This window comes from Macrobrachium nipponense, chromosome 26 (genome assembly GCF_015104395.2).
Source record: "Macrobrachium nipponense isolate FS-2020 chromosome 26, ASM1510439v2, whole genome shotgun sequence".
NCBI lineage: Eukaryota > Metazoa > Arthropoda > Malacostraca > Decapoda > Palaemonidae > Macrobrachium > Macrobrachium nipponense.
Window position 1 is genome coordinate 20,515,373 of NC_087215.1, and position 25,758 is coordinate 20,541,130.

The 25,758-nt window shown below is 42.8% G+C and overlaps 1 protein-coding gene across 1 annotated transcript in view; it reads right to left on the reverse strand.

Moving 5' to 3' along the window:
* The window catches only part of LOC135199589 (putative E3 ubiquitin-protein ligase UBR7), a 90,059-nt gene extending 69,204 nt beyond the window's left edge, over positions 1-20,855 (reverse strand). The window contains exons 1-3 of the mRNA XM_064227745.1: positions 20,840-20,855; positions 10,079-10,241; positions 1,375-1,435 (exon numbers count right to left, since the gene is read on the reverse strand). Coding sequence (XP_064083815.1) covers positions 1,375-1,435; positions 10,079-10,241; positions 20,840-20,855 — 240 coding nt within the window. The remainder of the gene's footprint in view (positions 1-1,374; positions 1,436-10,078; positions 10,242-20,839) is intronic.
* Between the last annotated feature and the right edge of the window lie 4,903 nt (positions 20,856-25,758).

Sequence of the window (25,758 nt, forward strand, 5' to 3'; positions counted from 1 at the left end):
TTTCTGTCGGGGATGACGGAGTCTATAGCTAAGTATATATCTGCTGGGTAAGTTCCATGTACAAAAATTGGCAACAGCACCAAAACGAGATGCCATGTTGATAGAAAATCTGATTCCATTTCTTGTTATTACATCAAAGAACGTTTATCAATCGTGAACCTACGTAATTGATTTAGAATTCTGCGTAACAGAAAATCTGCGTAACAGAAAAGATGATATTCGATATCGGTAATAGGAGTAAAGGTTTTATCTCTCAGTTGTTGTTATAAATTTGGTAGATATGCAAAGATTAAACACGTGGGAGAACCCAAACAGCCCCGCCAGAGAGCTCTGGTCATTTTGGAAATACTATAGCAGACATTATAGGGGTAACAGTGTGAGTGACAGGCAAAACATGCAGCAAATGTGAAATAATCTAAGTAGCAGGTTTTTGGTAGAAGGCAGTGATTGCAAGAAACAAGAGGAATCTTAGAGTAGCTAGCTAGTGGAAGTGGCAGTAGTCCCAACAAGCCATTCCCAGGGAATCACAGGCAGTCTGGTGACATACAATGGCATCGGGATTCAAAAGCACGGTGTGGTACAACGAGTTGATGGTCAAAATATAGGTAGGACTGAGGATGGGGGGGGATAAGGTTAAGACCGGGGAAAAATGAATGTTATGGTCACCAACAGAAAGAACATGACATGTTCTAAACTATGAGCCCTACTCTTAGCTCTAGAGGCCACCTTCCTTTTTCTATCCCTATTTCCTCCAAACGAAACTTCAAAATCTTTGACTGTTTTTCATCCCATCCTTGACATTCCTCACAAGTAAGAACCTTACAGCATTCTTGCCCTCTATACTTAACATAGATCATATGACTATTGTCACCTTAGTCATGTGGGTCTTGCAACCCTCCCTACAATATCTAATGGAGGAGGAACTAGAATCTGACATAATTACCAACACAAGGGTCTCCCGAATAAACTAAACTCAGCTGAAAAGCTACCAGAACAATCAATAAATCCCCAAAACCAAAGTGAAGCTGAAAAACTGACAAAGCTGCCAAAAAACATCAGTTGTGATGAAAACCAGCAGAAAAAGTGAGCTCCTCTGTTTTGTTGTACCTATTGTTCACCAATAGCAGGCTGGGTAGTCACCTATACAATAAATATAGAATCACTACCACAAAATTCAAATATTAGCTGCTGCATGAGTGGAAAAGTATACCTAAGTAATTGCTTGGTAGTTACTTATATGAAACACTAAGTTTCACAGTATGTGACATTTTTGAGAATCTATAATTCAATTTCAAGTATGATGAAAATAACTAATTTGTTTTAATATTAATATAGAATGGAAATTCCATCAAGTTGCAATGGCATAGTACATACCTTCAACAGTTTACAAACGTTGTTGGGAAACTTGGAATTACCACAATCACATCGAAAATGCCTGAAATAGTACACAATGTTTATGAGCCCTAATTAACCATATAAACTTCTTACATTAACCAATATTAACTATATATAAACAAATCATTATCTATTAAAAATCACTATCTTTTACAAATACACATCAAAAGATGAATGAATCTACTAAGGTTTCATCAAATGATATCTCCAAATAACACATACAATAAAAAGAATTTTAGGTTAATCTTATAAAATAAATGTTCATCCTATATACAATGACAAAAAAGCCACAAAAGAAAAAATCAGTGCACATAACTCTATAACTTTTGACAAGTTCAAAATTTATTTCATTAAAATGATATCAGAGACAAGAGAACCCTGGTAAGCAGAGAATTCTCACTTCCTGCATTAGGTAACTACAAATCATTTCCTCATGAATTTAGGATGAAATTACTGCATGAATACCTGGTCCACAAGTGTTCATAGCAGTTATGAAGGTTGAATCACCTCTGTTTTTGTACAATTTTGTCATGAGGACTTCATCCTATATTATTGTAATTTTTGTTTCTATTGCTTTTAAGCTTTGTATAATTTTACACTCTTGACCTGGTACATATTTTCATGAATACTCGGCTGGTTTAATTATAAAATAATTCTATAACACGATGGACCTTTATCATTAAGAAAACTAAATAAAACTGGTAACTTTTTAGTTTATTATGATTTGTATTCACATAAATAATAACCAAACTAGCAAACAGGTTTGTCTAATAAAAATACTTTTTCAGTCTTTAATATCAAATAGCAACAAAAGTATTGCATATAGCATAAGACACATTACATGAGTCCAACTGATATGTGTAGGTGACTAAGGTACTGCAATGCTGTAAGTTTACAGTCTCTGACATAACTATCTTCCATTCACTGTATTTTCATTGTGACATGACTGTCTTCCATTTACTGATTTACATTGTGGTTTATGTTATGTATAATGATTGTTAATAACTGCATTAAAACTAAAGAAAACTGAGCCCAATAATCTTTAGTTATGAAGGTATTATTATGTGCTTATTTCTATTGCATATACACTATGGTATATACAGATCACATTCTCACAAGCTATAACTTTCAATAGTTTATGCTGGCCTAATAAAATGCACACACAAAAAGGCTGGTAGCAAAGGGAATTTTAGAAGTATTCATTTCTTTCACATTCTAAGTTTTGTCATTTTGTTTTTATTTTCCACCAACATAGTAAAGTATACACAATACTGTAAAATGATATTGTTAGAATACAATAAAGTTTTGTACATACTTACCCGGCAGATATATACTTAGCTTATGTCTCTGACGTCCGACAGAAATTCGAATTTCGCGGCACACGCTGCAGGTAGGTCAGGTGATCTACCCCCCTGCCACTGGGTGGCAGGAATAGGAACCATTCCCGTTCTAGAACCAGATTTTCTCTTCCACCTGTCTCCTGAGGGGAGGCTGGGTGGGCCATTCATCGTATATATCTGCCGGGTAAGTATGTACAAAACTTTATTGTATTCTAACAATATCATTTTTGTACATGCAACTTCCCCGGCAGATATATACTTAGCTGATTGACACCCTTGGTGGTGGGTAAGAGACAACTATTTACTGAATAGACAGGTAAACAACATACGTTGTAGGTAATAAATAAATAAAACCTTGGTTCCTACTTGTTCAGGCGGAAGATTCCATGGCTAATGCCTAGGAATCGCTGCTTCGCCTCAAGAGCCTCAGCGAGGATGTGACCTATGGCTAAGAGTTCTTGTTGGGTCTGGTCGATGGGGTCTTATCCATTTACTCGACAGAGCCTCTTACATGACAATATGCCTATGCCTAGTGGCATAATTAAGGAGCACAACACCGATCCCGATCACCTGATCCTAACACGAGGGTTAGTGCTTAAGTTGAAAAGAGTTATCCCCAAACTCCTTTCAAACAACCCAAAGAAAAAACACGCCGTTAAATAAAATTTAACTCACTAGTTAAGGATCAGTATCGGCTCCCTATCCCAGCAATGTATCCGCAGACACGTATCAACCAAGAGAGAAGGATCTCTCGTAGGTTATCTTGACATCCTTCGGATATGGGAAGTCAACACAGTTGCATCTCCCTTATGTGACAGCTAATATGTCCTTATGACATATTGTTAAGGAAACAACAAGAATTCGGAAAAGCTCGCACTTCATGCGCTTTTAATTCCCAGCTGTTTGAAGGAATCATCAATGCACTTGTCAAGTGCTTAGGAGATCACATTGTCTCAAAGAAGGCCAGGGCATTCTTTGATATAGATCTCTTCTGGGTGAAGCCTGGAGCCTGGCTAGCGCTTCGTGCCTGGCAGAAGCCTAGCGCCTGTCTAGCGCCTCGCGCCTGGCTGGAGCCTTGTGCCTGAATGGCGCCTAGAGCCTGGCTGGAGCCTCGCGCCTGGATGGCGCCTCGCGCCTGGCTGGCGCCTGATTGGCTCCTCCCTCCTGGCTAGCGCCTCGCGCCTGGCTGAAGCCTTGCGCCTGGAGCCAGGCAGAAGACTTCATGATTACTGTCTATGAGTCTGCATGCCTCAAGAGTTTCAGCGAGGTAGGGACCTATGACTGACAAACCCTTTTGGATCATGTCAATGAGGGCTAGCCCGCTTACACGACAGAGCCTTCTCGGATCGTGCCAATGGGGGCTGACCCACTTACATGGCAGAGCCTTACCTGTATCATATCAATGGGGACTAGCCCTCTTACATGACAGAGCTTTAGGTTTCTCTTTACTGGAAGGAGCCTTGCACCTGGAAGGATCCTCAATCCTGACTGGAGCCTAGCCTTGAAGGAGCCTGGCACCTGGATGGCGCCTGGCTGGCTTCTAGAGCCTGGCTGGCTCCTAGAGCCTGGCTGGCGCCTCGCGCCTGGCTTGGCTCCTCCCACTTGCTGGAGCTTCGAGCTTGGAAGAGTCTCTAGGCTGTCTGGCGATGTCCACATCGGACACTCTTATATCTCTCTGATATGTTTGCCTCTGGCGCATTTGCGCCAGGTTGGAGGCCCGCTCCTTCTCAGTATCCGACCATGACAGAGTTCCTTGGAACTGTCCACCTCTGGCGTTTTTCGCCTGTATTGGCATTTGGCGCCTGGCTGGCGCTACATTGTCCGACAGTCCTGAACAACCACACAGTCTATCAGGAGACTGGAGAAGGATGGAAGAAATTCTTCCCCTTTGAGCTTTTGGCCCCTGGCAAGGGGAGGTGATTGTAGTCAGCTACATCCAGTAGACGACAGGATATCTAACAATACGAGAGAAGAAGAGAATTCCTCCGAGGAGGTACCTTCGTGAATACTTCCTTTGCTAACGAAATCTCTTCTACATGTTGAGGTTCCTCGTTGCAGAATCTTCCCTATCCTTGCCGAAGGAAGGGAAGGAGTCTGGAAGTCGAAGGAGACTCCGAGCTGAAATTGGGCGGAACCCTGATTTCTAGCTCTTATTGTATCCTTGTGAATACCTTCTGGGAAGCATTTCGAGCCCTCATCGCACCCCGAAGACTCTGTAGGCAAACGTTTAAACCATCTCTTCTTCTGTAGATGAAAATGTAAGTACCCTGCCTGGGCAACGAAACTTCTATCTGAAAGCGTTGCGTCAGGAATAGAGGGTTTTAGTTCTTTTGCCAGACCTACTATGCTGGCAAGAACCCATGCCGAGTCTCATTGAATCTGATGCGAGATTCCAATGCACAAAAAATTCACTTGTCTCTTGGTCGTTAGGGCTAAGAGAAACAGAATTCCTTCATAAACTTTCTCAAAGAAGTTTGATGAGGAGCAGTTCCATTTTGACGGAACACGGAATCTGTGGCCACAAAAAGATCCCATTCGAAGTACATGATATCCTACTCTTGTCGTATTGCGGTATCATATAAGATCCCAAAGATCTTAATCCTCTGTTATCTCTAATTCCCCTTGTAGAGACACAGTATAGCCTTTTACTGCGTTCTTTGATAGCAGATATATACCTAGGTGATTCTCCCCTCTGAAAGTGAAGAAAGAACCTCGCTATGTGGTTCACAGAGGTATCGGAAGAGGACAGTTTCCTCATTCCATCTAGCACGATCTGCAGCAGTCTATGTCTTAGCCATGACTATTGTCATTTACCTTGAAAAAATCCTCTCATTCATGTCCACTTCTGGTCAGTCTGCACGCGGACAGATTCAGAGTGGAGAGGTTTTTCAGGTCTATTTATAATAGATTCTGATAGAATATCCGATACTCTTGGAAAAGCCTTACGAAACATGCTGTGAGAAGAACGTGAACTTCTGTGAATCCAACCTCTCTAAGGCCAAAATGAGGCATTCATCCTCTCTTCCTTTGACGCCCATTTATCTTAATATCTGTTAAGAATTTATAACTAGGGGAAAAAAGACTAAAGTTTATTCCCCTTCTTTAAATTAAAGATGTCGTATATTGCTACCTCTCTTGGTTCGAGGAAAAGGAAGCAGTCTATAGGAAGCCTGTTCGTCTTCTACCTTGCGAAGAGATCTATGAGAAGACTTTCCGCAGGTTCTCAAAACTCTTTTCAATAAATGTTAGACATACGTTAACAGTTATTATCTTCGATTCGAGAAGGTTCTCACGGACATGCAAAATCTTGCATCGAACCTCTTGAGGATCGTTACGTTCCATGTCTGTTCCCAAATAGGTTCTCTTTTGTTAACGCGAACAGGGCGAAAAAAGAGATTCTCGATGCTCTTTGCGATATGAGAGTCGTGGAATTGGCCTAAGTGATTAAAATAAATCATTTCATCATTCCTTGTAAGCGAACCCCTTTCCGATTAAATGGGTAACGAAATCAGGAACGAATCTTGCCGTTACCGAGCCTCCGAGAGGCTACTGGTTTGTTTGTTTGTTTGTATGGTGTTTTTATGTGACTTCGAACCACGTCGAGAGTGAACTTTTATCACCAGAAATCCACATCTCTCACTCAACAATGGAATGGCCGAGAATCGAACCCGCGACCACCGAGGTGAGAAGCAAACACCAAACCAACCACTACTGGACTCTTAGGTTAATAACTCGCTAAAACGAGAAAATATCTTTGGATGGTGTTCTGGCGCATTGCGCCAGGCTGGCGCTTCTGACGCTTTGCGCCAGGCTGGCGCTTCCTTCTAGTTCTTTTTAAGGTTATGTGCCAGAAACATCTGTGCCTTTATGGTACCCGACATCCTTCATGTGTTAATTCCGTTCTTAGTAGGAAAAAACTTTTATATATGTAGTATCGTCCACAATCAGGGAAACAAACTTCTGCCACTAAGAGAATGTTTCCCATCCGACTCACCCATCTTTCTCTTGAGCAATATCCGATTCTAAAAAGGTTGTGTGCGTTTCTCGAAAAGATGAGGAATTATATTATATCGTGCTCTGCCCGTATTAGAATCCTTTATAATACTGTCACATTGTGGTAAAAAACAGCATTAATCTAGGAAACCTTTGTAAGGATACTAGGAATTCTGTAGTTAACCTCGGTATGTGCATAAGACTTGACCATAACCGTAGTCTTAAAGTGAATTCTCTTTCTACTACATTCATCTCTCACTAAGCATGTACTAATAAGCCATGCTTTCGTAAGCATGAGAGCATCATATAATATAGAGTTCCGCTGCGTTAGAATCCTTTAATAATGTTACCTACTGTAAACAGCATTGAAATGTTGTAATCTTCTTATGAAAGCTTCTTAGCAAAAGGCAGACAATATTTTATTTATGTTGCTTAACATCCCCTCAATCCGAGGCTAAAACCGCGATTGTAGGGGGGGGAGAGACACGGTTAGTTATTCCCTCCCGCAGGAGAGAGACATGTAACCAACCACTCATGACCGACACCTACATGTTACTGCGTTGGTCTCTAAGGCGCGATAGCAGTCTCTGTTAGCCGTCTGGCCTTACTCTTCCAGAGTAGCCAGCTACTCCATTAAATAAAGGAATCTTATAAAAAATTATTATCGAACTTCAGGAAGTTCTTATTAATGCATATTTAAGCGAAACAAGACTTCGATAAATCTAGAAGCTAAGTAGGTGTTGTCTTAACAATCCCTTTAAGCGTAGTCCTTCCTAGGAAATCCCTGGAAGGATACCGGTAATTGAGTTGCTCAGCAAAGAAGTAACTACGGTATGTGCTTATGATTTGCCGTATCGTATTCTCATACAGCAGATACTCTACTACCATTCTTTCCTGCCGAGGCAGATAGAGAAAGGAAAAATTTTTAGTCTTCGTTCTTTTCGTTAATAGAACGATAGAAAGAGATATATATCTCCTTAAGGAAGGAAGTTAATCCAGGAACTCTTTAAATCTTCAGTGATTTCCTCATAAATCGCGGAAGAGACAGAATTATTCCTGTTCATCTGTAGGGTTTACGGAAAGGAAGTAGATATTTCCTATCCGCCATCATACCAAACGTCGATGAGATTCTTATAAGAAAAACTCCCAAAGCTCTTGCCTCTCATAAGAGGGAAGAGCATGAATGAAGGAGAGAGTCCGCATTGAGAGGAACTGCCAAACACAGGAGTCTTCTGAATAATGAAAAAATGGCTTCTCTTAGTATCAGAATCCTTCTGACAAAAGCGACGACCGCCTGTGCGACATCTTGCACTTTTGCCAGGGAAAGAAAGTTGCTCAAGTTTAAAAACTCAAAGAGGAGCCTCGCGACTGACCTCTCTCTCATAAGATGATTGGAATATCTGGCGCCTGGCTCCTTGCGCCTAGCGCCTGGAATGTTCCGCAACGCTAGAAAGGAGACTCGCTCCTGGAACGTTCCGCTTGTGTGGAAGGTCCCGTGCGCCCTGATAGTTCCGAGCGCCTACTAGACCCATTTTAGAAAGAGTCTCTTGCCCGGAAACGTTCAATGAAAGGATCGTTCTGATGCCACTGTACTATAAGGCTCCTTGCTCTAGCCGTCTGTTTTTATGGCGCATTTGCGCCAAGGTGGCGCCTTCGTCTCTTAGAAGGCGCCTTGCGTCCAAGAAAATTTCTAGAACGCGGCTCTCAGTTCTAGAACGCGGCTCGCGTTTGGAGTAGGAACGCGGCTCGCGCTAGTTCTGGTTTTAGTTTTTCTGGAACGCGGCTCGCTGCTGGCTGTGGAAACGTGGCTCACACTAGCTTGCTGGAACGCGGCTTCCTGGCTGGCTCTTGCTCAGTGTTCTCTTAGTTTTCAGAGAACGCGCTAGATCATCCAAACTCCAAACATATACATTCTTCGTCTTTTCGGATGTAAGATGAAGAGACGCACTTTTTTAAGGATGCCTTTTCAATGGCTATCCTTGGCAGTCTGGGACACTCTACAGAACCTGCCAGAGGGGACGCCTGACCGGTGGGGATTCTCTGAAACCTCCTTACGGCTTTTCGACATTCCTTCTCCCCTGGGCTTGGGAGCTTGAAAGAGGTCTAGACCTGAGAGCGACAGAGCCGATCAGACGCACCCTCCACTGCAATGGGGAACACTAGTAATCACTTCTTACCTTTTAATAGCTCGCATTTTGAGCCACAATCCTTGTCTTCAAATTGCAACTATGAATTTGAAGTTTCTGCGAAGTAAGAAGGTGATGAGGATGCAACACTACTAGTACTGTTAATACTCTAATTGCTCGTTAGTACGAGTATCCAAAAAACTTTTAAAAGAAACGTATCTAGTTACATGCTTTACTGACTCCCTAAAGTAGGAAGTCAGTATATTTCCTCAATCAATTCTAACACTTATTACACGTATTAATGAATAAATATTAATATTTCCCTTTCTTGCAAACTATGTGAGTGTCTACCGAAAATTTCGGTAGTTACACGTCATATATTCTTCGAAATTTTCGAAGCCAAATTCATTAAAAAGTTAACAAAAGCGTATGCCGAACCAAAGACCCAGTACTTCCCTGCAAAAGACAGCCCAGAAGATCGATGGCGATGAAAAACAAAAATCAAGTCAGGAGGTAGCAACAACATATGTTGACACTACCGCGACAGAGAAAATCTGGTTCTAGAACGGGAATGGTTCCTATTCCTGCCACCCAGCGGCAGGGGGGTAGATCACCTGACCTACCTGCAGCGTGTGCCGCGAAATTCGAATTTCTGTCGGACGTCAGAGACATAAGCTAAGTATATATCTGCCGGGGAAGTTGCATGTACAAAAATACTTTATTGTAAAGTACATACACTGTATATGTACATGTTTAAGTTTTATGAATATCAAAGAATCACTTGGTGAAGCTGTAGATATTCTAAAATATGCATACTTCTCCTAACATCAAAACCTATGACTTCATAATTTACTAACTGCAAATTAGGTGTTGGAAACTGAACAAAATATTACAGATTTATAAGTTTTAGCACCAAATCAATTCTTTTTACAAATATATCTATTACACTTGCTACCAAAATCGATGGTAATGTTGCATTCAGTTTCAGTTTCTAAAGTCTGAAACATCTAAAACAAGGCTGAGCAATCTATCCCCTAAATAGTCTCCCAAAAAAGTTATAATCCTATCATTACCAAATTATAATCACGTGTTAGCAGCCACAACATAATCAAATAAACGACCTAAAAACATACCTAAAAAAATAACTACTGACAAAATATTAATTTGTAGAAAACAAAGCCAACTGTATACAGTAACAATAATTTTTCCATCCTCAACACCTACCGCTTAGTATACAGTTCAATGAGTTCATGATCTCCATGACAGTGATAGCTGCAAGCAAGACAAACACCTGCTAGACGTCCACTATCCACTGGACAACATGTTATACATGCATAGAGCGCTTGGCGTTTCACATAGCCCTGAAAAAATACACATTCAGTAAATGTATACAGTGTATTTAGCAAATTTTTTTTTCAATAACTAAAAAAGAATGGTTATTTGGTTTCTCACAACAACCTGGAAATAATAACACATGAAAAATGATATTGTTATGATACAATAAAGTTTCATACATACTTACCTGGCAGATATATACATAGCTAAGACTCCGTCGTCCCGACAGAAATTCAAATTTCGCGCCACTCGCTACAGGTAGGTCAGGTGATCTACTGGCCTGCCCTGGGTGGCAGGACTAGGAACCATTCCCGTTTTCTATCATATTTTTTCTCTTCCACTTGTCTCCTTGCGGGGAGGCTGGGTGGGCCCTAATCGTATATATCTGCCAGGTAAGTATGTATGAAAATGTATTGTTATAATACAATTAAGTTTGTTCATACTTACCTGGCAGATATATATATATAGCTGTATTCTCTGAAGTCCCGACGACAGAATTTCAAAATTCGCGGCACACGCAGTGGCGGCCAGGTGGTAGTACCCATTCCCGCCGCTGGGAGGCGGATATCAGGAACCATTCCCATTTTCTATTCATATTTTATCAGTGCCAACTGTCTCCTGAGGGGAGGTGGGTGGGCACTTTAATTTTATATATCTGCCAGGTAAGTATTGAACAAACTTAATTGTATTATAAAACATAACATTTTGTTCATGAAACTTACCATGACAGATATATATATAGCTGAATCCCACCTTCGGATGGTGGGAGAGACAGAATAGGATTTTTAGGAAACTAAATTAAGTAATAGATATACATCTTGGTTCCCTCACCTGTTAGCATAGCCGACTTCGTGATTACTGTCACCAAGTTCCATGCCGGAACCTTCGATCCAGAGAATTTCAAGATCTCCACAGACCTCAAAGATCGTGAAGCTTTGTTGTTTGACAGAACCGAATCTCTGAGCTAGAGGCCGTCAACAACATATTTGCATATTCTACAATAGTTAGGACTTCTAGCTTATCTCATACTTCAGACGGAAAGATAGAAGCATAAAGAAATTCACAGAGGTCGAGGTGGAGGAACAGTCATTTTCCCTCACTATCTCCAGAAACGGCCCCTCCGATTGAACACTGAAATAGGCAGCACTGGCTTTGCCTTGGCCAAGAGACTCCCATTAATCTTGAAGATCTTATCGCTTCTCGATAGTCTGAACGCCTTCAGACTCAGAGAGGAGAGATATTAGATACTTCACTAAGTGACGATGTTAGTTACACCATTCTCTCGGGAAGGGTCTTTGGACAATTCTCTCTGAATTACATGACCTCTGTGAAATCCAACCTCTTAAAGGCCAACATGGTGGCGACTAATGCTAATCCTCTCGATCATGAATAAGGGAACAACTTAGGAGGAAGCTCCTTCGTCTTCAATATTACGAAAAACTTAACGAAAGGACGCCCTCAGTCTCTCCTCAACTTTCGACATACTTCTAAGTGAGGATTACTCAGACGTCAGTAGTTGTTGCCTTCGATCGAGAAGACCCGCACGGACGTGCACTAGTTTAACGAACCTCTTGAGGATCGTTACGTTCCGTGCCCAAGCCCATAACCAAACTCTCTCTTCTTGAGCTTATGAGAGAGCTGAGAAATTATTCGAGATGATTTGGACCACTCGATCAAACTCACCCTTCGAGGAACTGGAGAGCCAACCAAATTGGCTTCCAATTCTTTCAGACAATGTGCCAGGACATCTGTTCCTCTGTTCGGATGTCTGGCACCCTCTCGCTATCACCCGAGGTGATCCTCAAGCCGTTGAGAGAAAATTAGAATTATTACTAGATCTTTGATGTTATTCCAATTTCTCCGTGAGGAAAAACTGTAGAGGTCTGAATTGCTGTTTATTCAGGGGAAAACAAGCTTCTCCAGCGAGGAAATGGTCCCCAGCAAACTCATCCATTCCCTCACTCAGCCTGCTTCCTTCCCTAAATAAGGCTGCGCTTTTGCATAAGCAGGAGAGCATTATTATAGTCTATGCCGCGGTAGACTCGTACAGAATTCTGTTACCGTGCGGTAAAAACCGCACCGAACAGGTATAATAAGATATATCTTGTTGAAATTTTCTAAGTAAACGGAAGGCATGTTCATTCATGATACTAGAAATTTCCTCAACCCGAGGCTAAAATCCATGATTGTAGGGCAGAGAGACGGCTTAGTCAGCTATTCCCGCAGGGGAGAGAGACGTAACCAACTGCGCATGTCACAGAGCTAGCAGTACTGCGGTAGATCACAGTAACAGGCTAACAGCAGCCTTGTTCATTCATCGTCTCGCACTATCTGCCTGAGTTTGCCAGCTACTCCCTTTACGAATGAATAGGTATTGATATTATCGAGCAAAGGAAAACTCCTCAAGCAGGCATATTAAACGAAACAGAATTCACTAAACACAGAAGCTGAGTTGGTGTTGTCGTAAACAATACCTGAAGAGTTGTTCTTACTCCGAAAACTCTTGGAAGGTTGAAGGGAGTGTCAATTAAATACATTAGAACAACAGTTCTTTCGGCTTCTATCCGCAGAGGTAAATACGATATGCATATATGACTTGACCCATGCGTTAGCAAAATGACGCAAAGATAAACTACGTAAGTATTGTAGTAATTTGAACATCGAATTCTCTACTACATCTTTCTCGACGAGGAAGAGAGAAAGAAAGGAAAACGACTGTCCACGTTTCTAATGAATGAGACTTTTTAAAAGAACTCCTTGACTCCTTTGCCAAGACTCTTTGCCAAGAGAGGGAGTAATATTCGAATAGAGATCATCAAGTGAGAACCGAGGATCGAAAAGGACGTTCAATGTTCTTATGATATTGGACATAAGACTTCCTGGATCTAGTCTACAAGTCTTTTTCTTACTCCCGGGATGAGCCTCTGAAATGAATGAGAGCTCTTCCGAAAATTTGTAACGAGTTTTATCCGCTTAAAACGGATAAAAAACGTTAAAATCTATGTCAATGAGAACTACCCCATTTAAATGACAAAACGTTTTAGTATCTTGACAATGAAAAAAACGTCCTTACTTGACAAAACAATTAGCACTTTGCTAATAGGGGAAACCCTTTAACCATGACCCGAAAGGTCACCCAGGAAATCCGAGTTATATAATCTCCCCGATTCTCAGAGAAATCGATGAGGAGGCAAGAGGGATCGAAGAAAAAAATTTGGGTATGTCTCTCCGCTAACTCCGAATCCTTTTTTAAAATTTCTGTAAAGAATGTCCTGTGGAGAGTCCTGAAAAAACCTCCTCTCGACGAGCGTTTAGAAAGCGTCAGCGTCCTAAGAAACGTCCTGAACAGCAAATAAGACGCCGTCTACAAGTCTTTTCTCTCGCAAAGCGTCCTGCCGAGCTTCCACCGAAGCGTCCTGGCGATGTCCACAAAAGCGTCCTCATAAGCGTCCTGCCGAGCGTCCTCAAAGCGTCCTGCTTAGCGTCCTGGAAAGCGTCCTGCTGAGCGTCCTCAAAAAACGTCCTGCTTAGCTGCGAGCGTTGTCTGAGCAGAGAACACCAAGTCTTCTGAACAACATTTCAGAGAGGATCGTTGAGCGCCCGCCCTGATGCATGCAAGGCCCGCCAAGAGGCGTCCTGGCGAGCGACCTTGCCAACATCTCAATGTTTATGACGAACCGCGTTTTGCGTATGACGAATATTTTCAAGGGACGTCCTCATGCGAGTCTCCATGGAGAGCCGCACGCTGCTCCTGAAGTGTGTGAACACTAAGGAAGACGTACGGCTTTCGTCTTCAAGACGGGGCCTTAAAGACCTTCATACTTCTTACAAAGGGGACAGTGGCCACCTGTGCGACAACTTGCGTCTTAGTAATGCAAAAGAACATCTCCAGAAACGCACTCAGCAAAGGAACGCCGAGCGTCCGAAAGACACCTTCGCAAGGTGCTGCCGCCGTGTCCTGGAGAATGTCTCTACTAATAGTACGTCGAGCACCTCCAAAAGCTTCCTCACGTCTAAATTGCCCTTCTTATGCCGAACAGAGACATAAGTTGTTTGACTGTGCAAAGCAGCTTGCCGGACGTCAACTTATCAGCTTGCTTTTTCGAAGTAAAGCGAACGTTACATAACGTATACGGAGCGCCATGAGGAGAGGAGACGAATACTGAGTTGCTACTCCAAAAGGCTGGAATCAAGAATGTCCTTGATTACCATATTCTTTTGGAATGCTAGCGAGGTTGAAACAGCTCTAACTTCATGAGCGTTCACTCGCAGGAGGCTCAAATCACTCTTCTGGCAAGATGAATGAGCCTCCTTAATATGTCCCTTAGGAAAAGAGCTAGTGCATTCTTCGAAAAGGGTAAAATGTGGTCCTCTTCCTGAGCACCATAAATTACCCGAAGGACCTCTTACTTCTTCGTTTATGTAAATAAACAATTTGAGAGCCCTGACAGGGCACAGGACTCTTTCATCCTCTCGTGGACGAGAGAGAGGACGTGAAGCGTCCTCTTCTCTAAAGCTTCTTAAGGGGGGCGCGAGTCCTTCCGAGAGCTCCAACCCCTGTGTGGGAGGACGCCTCGGAGGACGAGAAGCAATCCTTCAAGATTCGTGCACGTGCTCGATCTTTTTAGCAGGCCTGGGAAGCGTCAACAGGACCTGCCGAAAGGAAGCCAGATCAGCGTGAAAAACCGTAACCCTCCTTCGGCTTTTGACATTGCCCTCTCCCTTTGGGTCTGGACTCCCTGGTTTCCTCCTGAGTCCGACAGAGGTCTAGGCCTAGAGGCGTTATGGGGCCGATCTGACGTTCCCTCCTGACAAGAGAGAGGACGTGAAGCGTCCTCTTCTCTAAAGCTTCTTAGAGGGCGCGAGTCCTTCCAAGAGCTCCAACCCTTGCGCGGGGAGGACCGCCTCGGAGGACGAGAAGCAATCCTTCAAGATTCGTGCACGTGCACGATCTTTAGCAGCCTGGGAAGCGTCAACAGGTCCTGCCGAAGGAACGCCAGATCGTGGGGAGCCCCCGTAACCCTCTTGCGGCTTTCGACATGCCCTCTCCCTGAACCTGGAGTCCGACAGAGGTCCAGGCCTAGAGGCATTATGGGGCCGATCTGACGCCCCCTCCACAAAACACAAGGGGCACTACACTTCACAACACTGATTGGAGAGCGAGCACTATAGTCTAAGATTACTTGATGTAATCCTCTAGCAGACACTTCTTCTAGGCCCGTAAGCCATACCACAGGGTTAGGCAAAATAAATTCTACAGGAGGTAGAAGGTTCATTATTTCTAACTTCTGTTTACTGTGGAGGAAAACTCCTGATTTTAACACGCTCTAAAATGCGTACATGAATCCTACTTCTTCCGTAATCAGTCACACATTACACTAATTACATTGATCTTTATGCAAAGAAAACATGTAAATGTCATATATACTAAGCGAGTGTCTACCGAAAGTTCCGATAGCCTCACCTTACCCCCTGCAGACAACAAAGTCTGAAACTAGGCTAACTAGCTTCAGACATCATATGCAATGAAAAAATTTAACTTATGATAGCGTATGCCTAGCCACAATCCAAGTCAATAATCGAAAGAATAATTAGGATACTTAAGAGGCTAATGAAGTTTCAAAATCCTAGGCGGAGGTCTGTAAACAGTTGTTTACCAGACCGGCGACAGAAAAATATGAATAGAAAATGGGAATGGTTCCTGATATCCGCCTCCCAGCGGCGGGAATGGGTACTACCACCTGGCCGCCCACTGCGTGTGCCGCGAATTTTGAAATTCTGTCGGACTTCAGAGAATACAGCTATATATATACTGTCAGGTAAGTTCATGAACAAACTTTATTGTATCATAACAATATCATTTTTCATACAATCAACTTACCTGTCATAATATACATAGCTGAATTGGCACCCTTCGGTGGAGGGTAAGAGACAGCTACTACTGGAATAGACAGGAAAACAACATATGTTGTAAGTATAAAAAAAAAAAACCTTGGTTCCTACCTGATAGGTGGTAGACTTTGTGGCTGTAGCCCAGGAGTCTGCATCACCTCAAGAAACTTTAGCGAGATATGTGATCTATGGCCAAGAGGTTCTTGTGGGTCTGCCGAAGGGGTCTTATCCACTTACTCGGCAGAGCCTGAAAGGACTTGTCAATGGGTGCTGATCCACTTATATGACAACACACCTTATGAAGGAGCACACAACCAATCCGACCACCTGATCCTAACACCATGTTAGTATTAAAAATTGCTCCGAGTTATCCCCAAACTCTTCACAACAAATTGCACACGCACACAATAATTTCCAAAAAAAAATTTATGATACTCATCTAATAAAAGATATCACAAGAGTTCCTTACTGAACGAAAGTGACTGACCGCCTGTGCGGTACCTGCACCTGCTCAGCAGAAAGTCTAGAACCATATCTATTAGACTTATGCATCATTTTAAAGGATTGGTGTTAGCTCCTGTACCCAGGATTGTGCCGCAGACACGAAAGGACCTAAAGAAAAACATTTTTCATAGGTCACACGAACGTCCTTTAAATAGTGAGAAGCAAACACTGAATTACACCCTCCAATATGCTCTCCAAGATATTCTTTAGGTGACATTTCTCTGAAAAGAGAGAGACGTAGCTACTGCTCTCACCTCATGAGCTCTCACTCTCAGGAGTTTCAAAGAGTCATCCGTGCAGGCCTTATGAGCGTCGGTAATGACGTTCCTAACAAAAAAGGCTAAAGCATTTTTGGACATAGGTCTTGAAGGATCCTTCACCGAAGCACCAGAGACCTTATCTAGAACCTCCCAACTGTTTCTTTCTCTGCATGTAAAAACTTTAGAGCCCTTACTGGGCAAAGAGACCTCTCAGTTTCCCTGCCGACGAGACCGATAAGCCTTTAACTTCGAAGTTTCTCGGCCAGGGATTCGAAGGATTTTCATTCTTCGCCAAAAATAAATCTTTGAATGAACAGATGGCTGAATCTAGGGCGTGCAGTTCACTAACTCTCTTAGCCGTCGCCAGTGACAAAAGAAACAAACATTTCTCGTTAGGTCACGAAAACGAGGCCAAATGCAGAGGTTCAAATCTTCCGAGGACAAGAACTTCAGGACCACCGTCGAGATTCCAGTTAGGGGGAGATGTAATCTTAGACTTAATAGTCTCAAACGACCTAATCAGATCGTGTAGATCTCTATTATTTGCTAGATCTAGGCCTCTATTTCTAAAGACGGCCGAAAGCATACTCCTATAGCCCTTTATAGTGGCTACGGAGAGACGAGATTTCCTCTCTCAAATATAACAGAAAATCAGCGATTTCTGTTACAGAGGTACTGGAGGAGGACAACTTCTTCGACTTGCACCACCTTCTTAATACTTCCCACTTAGACTGGTAAACTCGGATAGTGGAAGTTCTCCGGGCTCTAGCGATCGAGCTTGCCGCTTTGCGAGAAATAAGCCTCTCGCTCTGACAAGTCTTTCGATAGTCCGAAAGGCCAGTCAGAGCGAGAGCGGGGAGGTTTTGATGAAACCTCTCGAAGTTGTGGTTTTGGTTGTTTGAGAAGATCCATCCTTTGTGGGAGGGATCTGGGGAAGTCTACCATCCACTCCAGCACCTCTGTGAACCACTCTTGAGCTGGCCAAAAGGGGGCTATTAGGGTCATTTTCGTCCCCTTTGATGTAACAAACTTCCTGAGCACTTGCCCCAGAATCTGAATGGGAAAATGCGTTAAACGTCTACATGAGACCAATCTAGAAGGAAGGCGTCTACTGTTAGAGCTCTGGGTCTTCTACCACCGAGCAAAAGACTTCCAGTCTTTTGAGAGGAACGTGGCAAAGAGGTCGACATGAGGAGTCCCCCCAAAGAGACCAGAGACTCCGACAAACTTCTGAGTGGAGGGTCCATTTCGATGTGAAAGGACTGGTTCCTCCTGCTCGTTGAAGAGCATCTTTCAACACAGGGTCCTTGTAATTGGCGGACAATTCCCGCGGAGTTGACGTCAGGGGGAGGATTGTCCAGGAAAGGATGAGGTATCCTTTCTGTAGAACAGACATTGACCAAGCGTCTGTATCGATGAGAGTCCAGGCTTCCGCAAAATCCCCGGAGCCTGGCACCTACTGGTGTTTGGAGGAACGCAGCTTCACTTTCCCCTTTTAAAGGACGGAAAGAAGCTCTACCTCTCTTCTCAGTGCTTTCCTTTTGAGGGAGCTCTACAGGGAGGACCTCCTCGAAGGGCTGCAGAGGCGTATTAACACCTTTCTTCTCTCCCACTGCACTGGTCTCTTTTTCCTGGACGATTGAAAGGAGAAGATCCTGTGTCGCTTTCTCCGTCAGCGAACAGGAAATGTCCCTCACCACTGCGAAGGAACAGAAAGTCAGACCTGGGAGCGAATAACAATGCTGCCCTTTGCGAATGAGAAACTGCTTTCGTCAGAAAAGCGCTAAAACAGATCTCTTCTTCAAGAGACCGGCTCCAAATAAAGAAGAGACTTCCCCTGAGCCGTCCTGTACTGCCTTGTCAATGCACGACAAGATCGAAAGGAGTATGTCCGGATCGAGTCCTTCCGAGGCCATGGGCCTTCCTTGGCCATCACCCCAAGGGACCAATCCAGGAAGTTGAAGACTTCCAAAATATGAAAGAGTCCCTTGAGGAGATGATCCAACTCCGAAAGACCCCAAGTTGTTCTTGCATTATGAAGGCTATGTCTCCTGGATGCGTCTACCAGACTGGAAAAGTCAGCTTCAGCCGAAGCTGGGAGAGTGAGCCCCATATTCTCCCCATCTGGTACCAAATACCTCTCTTGCCCGTAAGTCTAGCGGGAGGCATGCAGAACACTGTTCTAACTAACTCCTTTTTGGTTAGCATCCAGCTATCCAGAGACTGAAGAGCTCTCTTCACAGAAATCGTCGGCCTCATCCTTCAGAAAAGCCGACGACTTTGGCGTCTTGGAGCACGAAAAAAGTGAGCGAGGAGAAGGAGGAGCGGCAGGGTCAAAGGCATCTCCGTATTTCCTGAAGAAGGAGAGCTGTCAAAACTTTATAGTTAGACAGCCCTTCTCTGCCGTGAGTCTCGTCTTCTTTGTCCTCTTCCAAGAAAGGATCAGAAGGAGAATTCAATTTCCAGGTCTGGGTCTTCCTGCCCAATTTCTCTCTCTGCGGGAGACAAACTCCTAATAGGAGAGGGGCTAAGAGCGTGCACGGAAGCCCTTATGAATGAAAGAAGACGTCTCGCGCCTGGGATGACCTTTCCTTGCGCTTGGTTGGCGTCTCGCGCCTGGCTGGCGCCTCGCGCTTGGCTGACGCTTCACGCCTGGCCTGGCGGCGCCTCGCGCCTCTCTGGCGCTACATCCCTGATCGGATTACTCTTGGCTGGCGCCTCGCCGCCTCTCTGGCGCTATATCCTTGTTTGGATGACGCTTGGTCTGCCTGCGCCTGGCTGAATCCTCGCGCTTGGCTGACGCTGCTGGCTTGCAGACGTATCACGTCTGGCTAAATCTCGCGCCTGTAAAGTTGCTCGCGCTTATCTGGCGCTTCATCCTATAAGACGCTTCTCGTCTGGTAGAAACTCGCGCTTGGCTGGCGCCTCGCGCTTGTCTGGCGCTTCATATTCGGCGTATGACTCTATCGGAAGACATCTCACGCCTATAATACGCCTACACGTCCCACAGGAGCCTCACTCCTGGCGGGAGAAGGAAGACGAGACTTCTTGACAGGAGCCTCACGTCTTTGTTCCTACGAGGAGGATCCTTCGAAAAAGGACTCCTACCAAGGCGGAATAAACTATTCTTGTACAGCTAAAATAATCCTCTTGGAAGCTTCTCCTGCGTCTTCTTCAACGGGAGAGGGAGACCTCGAAGGAGTTTTTTGTCAAAACAAAAGCCAGGGGACGTCAAAAAACCCACAACCTCTTAGCCTTCTTGATCGAGGAGGTGGCTTCTTCAGAAAAACGTTCGGGGCTTGAATCCAACACAGGTTCTTATGCCTTTTCAGGGGCCTGGAAAGGTCCGAATCCTTCCACCCTCGTTTAGGTTTAGAGGAGAGAGGCGGACGAAGAGAAGCACTCTCTGAGGACGCTTTTCCTATAGCGGTCCTGAGCAGTCTGTCTAAACTACAGAGCCTGCTGAAGGGACGCCTGACCGGGGGGAATTCTCCACAACCTCCATACGGCTTTCGACTTTTCTTCTCCCTCTGGGCTTGGGAGCTTGAAAGAGGTCTAGGCCTGGGAGCGTCGCAGAGACGGTCAGACGCCCCCTCCACAACACTGGGGCACTCACTTCACTAAAATACAGTGGTCCCCCGTATTCGCGGGGATGCGTACCAGACACCCCCCCCATGAATAGTTAGAATCCGCGAATGTTTGGAACCCTATAAAAATGCTAAAAACAGCCTTATTTTATTAGTTAAAAAAACTCAAGAAAAACCCACTAAAAATTTTCCTACATGGGTTTTTTAATAGTTTTATCACAAAAAAGTGCATTTTATGATGAATAATTCATCAAAAAAAACCAGGAATTTGTGGATATTTATCATAGAAAAATACCGCGAATAATGCAGGGAAACGTTCCCGAGAGAAATCCGCGAATGTGTGAGTCCGCGAATCTGGAGAACGCGAATACGGGGGGTCCACTTGTAATCACTTTCACAATCCTTACCTTTCATGGCAGCCATTTTGGATTTCATCCTATGAAGTGTAGCTTTCAGATCAGCGATTTCTGAGGCCGAATCTGAATTTGTAAAGCAAGTGAGGGCCCTGATACAGAATTAGAATCAAATGCATAGTTTAATGAAGAGTTAGAATCATTAAAAGGCTCAATAGGCCTTGTACTACCCGCACCCTTAGATGCAGCCCTTCTGACTCTATCCCTCTCTAACTTCTCAAGTAAGAAGTTAGAGTCTTCCATTCCTCAACATTCAACCTCTCACATTCATGACAGGTGTTAGTAATAGAACAGTCAAAACCTCTACATTTGCGGCATTACAGTGTGAGGATCAACCGAAGCCTTCGGTATCCTCACCTTGCAGCCTACATTCACACACACTCTCACACAATCACTTGAAATCAGACATTCTTGAAGAAAATTCAAAAGCAAGTCCAAATTCCAGTCCACGGTAGCGAATGCCAAAACAACGATCCAGTACGTCACCAAAAAGTCCAAAAAAGATGATCAATTGTCTTGAAAAGCGAATTCAGTCAGGAGGTAGTAACAATGATGTTGATACCACCGGCGACAGAAAAAATATGATAGAAAACGGGAATGGTTCCTAGTCCTGCCACCACAGGGCAGGCCGGTAGATCACCTGACCTACCTGTAGCGAGTGGCGCGAAATTTGAATTTCTGTCGGGACGACGGAGTCTTAGCTATGTATATATCTGACAGGTAAGTTGATTGTATGAAATGCGTATTTAAAACCCAAGTTGAAACTCCCACCCAATGATTTCCAATAAATTTCTTTTTATTCCAGAGTAAACAAGGCCATTTTGATCACACTTGGATAAATACAACTACGTACATACTAATGGATTCAGAGCTGACAGAATGCTGTTTTTCGAGCAATAACTTTTTATCAAAGCACCAGATAAAGGTGTTAGTTGGCAAGCATATATTCTATAACCCTAACTAATTTTTGCAATTATTATTTTGTACCTAAGTTCAATAGTTTTGGTACTTATTAGAGTAAAAGTGAGTTTCCTATGCCAGAGCCATCAAAATACCAGGTAAGGGTTTTGAACGCAATAGTGACGTTAACCTATGCTGTCATGAGGTTCCACCCACAGTAAAGAGAAGTTTACATATTGGGAAAAATGTCTCTTCCACTGTGGCCCTGCCCACTTACCAATGACATACTCCACTAACTGATATTGGGTACCCCCATCAGCGATATCAGTGATGATGAGCAGGGATTTGTCACCGTCCCCTTGATTGGATTATCAATCTCGATAATTATTTTACATTATCATTATTATCATTTTGTAGAAGTTTCATCGCAACTTCCACAGCAGCTGTTGGGACTATGTTGTTAGCTTGGAAGCATTCCATTTTCTTGAAATTCGTATTGTTTCTACTTCACAAATAATTCAATGTATGTAATTCATCCACATAATGAAGCAGTCTACAGCTCATTTGTTATATCTAGTATGTATATCTATTCAGGGCAGGAATACAAAAAGACAACCCGGTTGTTCATATAAAGTCCATCCTTTGTCTTCAAACCTGACGCTTGCATGCCACTCAGGTATGGTGCCCAGCCCTCCTTTGATGTATTTGAGAACAGAGGATCTTTGGCGGTCAGGGAGTTCAAGGTCCTCCTGCTAAAAGGCACAAGGTGGGAGTCACTTCAGGTCAACCTGAATCAGCTTTCAGCTGCCAATGAAGTTGGTGGAGTGACAAGCTTCTCTAGAAACAACATGTGACCAAAGATTACTGTACGGAAACATCTATCAGCTTGCTCAAACAAGAACCTTAGTAAAGTCTCTCACTGCTGCCAAGTCAATAGGCATGCCCAGGTACTTAGGTACTTTACCTGTTTCTTGGGCATGAGATCAGACCTTTCCCAATTCATCCCAATCCCAAAGTTAAGGCAAAATTGCAGATAGCAGTCTCTGTTCTACAGCCAATTGTCCCTCCAGTGTGGCCATAGCTAGCCAATCGTTTCTTAGGTAATGAAGCAAGCATTTACCCTACAAATGGTGAGCAATCTGCAAAATTGTTGAGCTACAACAGTCATATACCTAGGGCTACCCTCAAGAAAAATTAAAATAGCAGGAAGATTAATAGGCTAGGGTAAATGACCGAGCGGCGACATTGCAGCCACCTCTCCCAGAACGTGGCCACCTTCCCGAAAAAGTATTTGAATTCTCTGCCAAGAGCATCAGCCAAGAGTTGTAATCAATCCAGGCAGCACGACAAGACCTCTATAGTACTCCTCTCAAAGTAAGTGTTTTCTCCTAAATTATGAAATAATGGCATAAATTCGAGCACTTTTTTCGGGAAATGGCTGCGTTCCAGGAGAAGTGGCTCCTATGTCGCCGCTCAGTCATTTACCCTATTAAGAAAGCTGAAAAGAAAAGGAATCAGAAAGGCAAAAAATATGCCAACATAACAATAATATACAGGAAACAACCGACTGGACTAGCTGTCCCGATCCCTTTTCACCGGGTGTGGATCCACCTTCCGAAAAAGTCATTAACAACACTTCCTGACACCACAGTTGGGCACCAGCCATGAGTCATCGGTGGTGAGGGCAACAGCTCGAGACCTCTACTCTCCTTTCGAAGTATTTTCTCCAAAGTTAGAAATTAACGTCATATTTTAAGATTAAACAGAGGGTTAATAAAAGTCAAGCCATGAGCAGTGCAAACACCTCCATGATGCTTTCGAAATTTTTAACTTAAAACACCAAAAGTTTAGAAGATTGACGTCATCTTGATGTTTGTGGAGTCACTAATGTCAATAAACTTTCCATTCCACCATGTGCTAAATCCGCACACCACTTGTACCAGAGACGCTGGGGCACTTTCTTCACAACAATCGTCAACAATTACACCAACTGCCTGGTACATCCAAGGAAACTACGATTTTTCGGTGAAAGAAGAAGCGTGCACTAGATAATTATTTAAATAAAATAGTTAAACAGCAGTATAAGGTCATGAATTGCATAAATCTTTTACATATTCATAATTTGAAAATATTCCTTGTTGAAAAAGTAACTAGATTCCAGACTCAAATATCAACAGTTGCTGTGAACAGTACCTACGTGTTGTTCGCGCTCTTCTATTGATTTATCAGCGTTGCCAATTGGTATGTATTTACCCTCCAAACTGGGTATAAGACTTACACAAAACCGGGTAAATAAGTGAAATCAGCGCATCTAATTGTAGTATATATACATATTAGAGCAATTTTATCATTATTGCATTACTATGACAACTAGAATTTATGAAAACAGTTTGTAAATGCATCGGCGCATCTGTGAAGCTCCACTAAATTGGCAACGATGAAATTTTGCTGTCGCCTGCTCTACTTTAGAAATATCTGTAATTTTTCGGGGTTAATTTAGTTGCAAAAAAGGGATGATAGACACGAATTGCAATAAACATTTTGAAGTAACATAAATATAGTTAAACTAAATAATGAGTAAAGAAAACAACTAAGGGAATAGCTTTGCACCTCATAAACAGTGGAGTCGTGTGCTGCCCGCAACTGTGTTTGTGGAGAGAGTGCTTAGGAACCAGGATCCACAACTTTGTTTAAGTGCAATTTAGATGTGAATTAAGGGAACCCAAATGTGTAAAAAAATTACAATCACATAAGCACTGTGGAGTTTCAATTGTGATGGCAGTAAGGATAAAACCACCTATTACAAGGTAAAAGTGAATTTCAGTTCAAACCATGACCCTGGGAATAAGAAGTTTCATACTTTCACAATATAGGCAACAAAATGTTTTATTGTGCTGATACAACTGCAATCTTGAGTAAGATCAATAAACATTACATATACGTATACGCTAACAGGGGGTAAAAACAACCGACTGGACTAGCTGATCCAGTTTTCACCGAGTAACTGTAGGGGGGAAAAACTGCAGTGGATCCATCGTCCATCGTGTGGAATCAGCCTTATTCCCACTTGATATTTTTAATTGGTGAAACAAGAATACAATTACATCTTTAAGCATACCACTCAAAAGATTGAAGTTTCGTCAACATAATGTGATATATGAAAGCGCCATATGAACTAAAATAGCATGTGAGGTTTCCGTAAAATATGTTTTCAAGGCAGTTTTTAAATCCAATATGGCATCCAATGACTAAGGTGCCGTTAGAAATGCAAAAGATCCAACATCTTCCCAGCCTTCCCAGCATTTCATTTGAACAATGTTAGTGTTATATGTATGGTTTATTGATCGTTACTTAAGATTGCAGTTGTAATCAGCACAATAAAACAACATTTTTTGTTGCCTTATTAGTGAAAGTATGAAAACTTCCTTATTCCTGGGGTCATGGTTTGAACTGAAATTCATTTTTTACCTTGTATGTCCCCCTCCCCCCGTGGTTTATCCTTTATCTTACTGCCATCACAACTGAAACTGCACAGTGCTCATTTAATTGTAATTATACATGTTTTGGGTCTTAATTCACTGAACTACGTTGCAGTTCCTGGTTCCTAAGCGCTCACTCCACAAACACAGTTGCGGGCAGCACATGACTACACGGTTTATGAGGTGCAAAGTTTTATTCCCTTAATTGTTTACTTACTCATTATTTAGATTTAACTTTACTTTGTTACTTCAAAATATTTTATTAAATTCTGTCTATTATCCCTTTTTTTACAACTAATTAACCACGAAAAATTACAGATATTTCTAAAGTATATCTGAGCAGAACGACGGCAAAATGATATCATCATTGCTAATTTAGTGGAACTTCACACATACGCCGATTCATTTACAAACTGTTTCCATGAATTCTAGTTGTCAAAGTAATGTAATAATGAGAAAATTGCTCTATGTATATATATACTACAAATAGATACGCTAATTCACTTATTTGCCCTGGTTTTGTGTAAGTCTTAT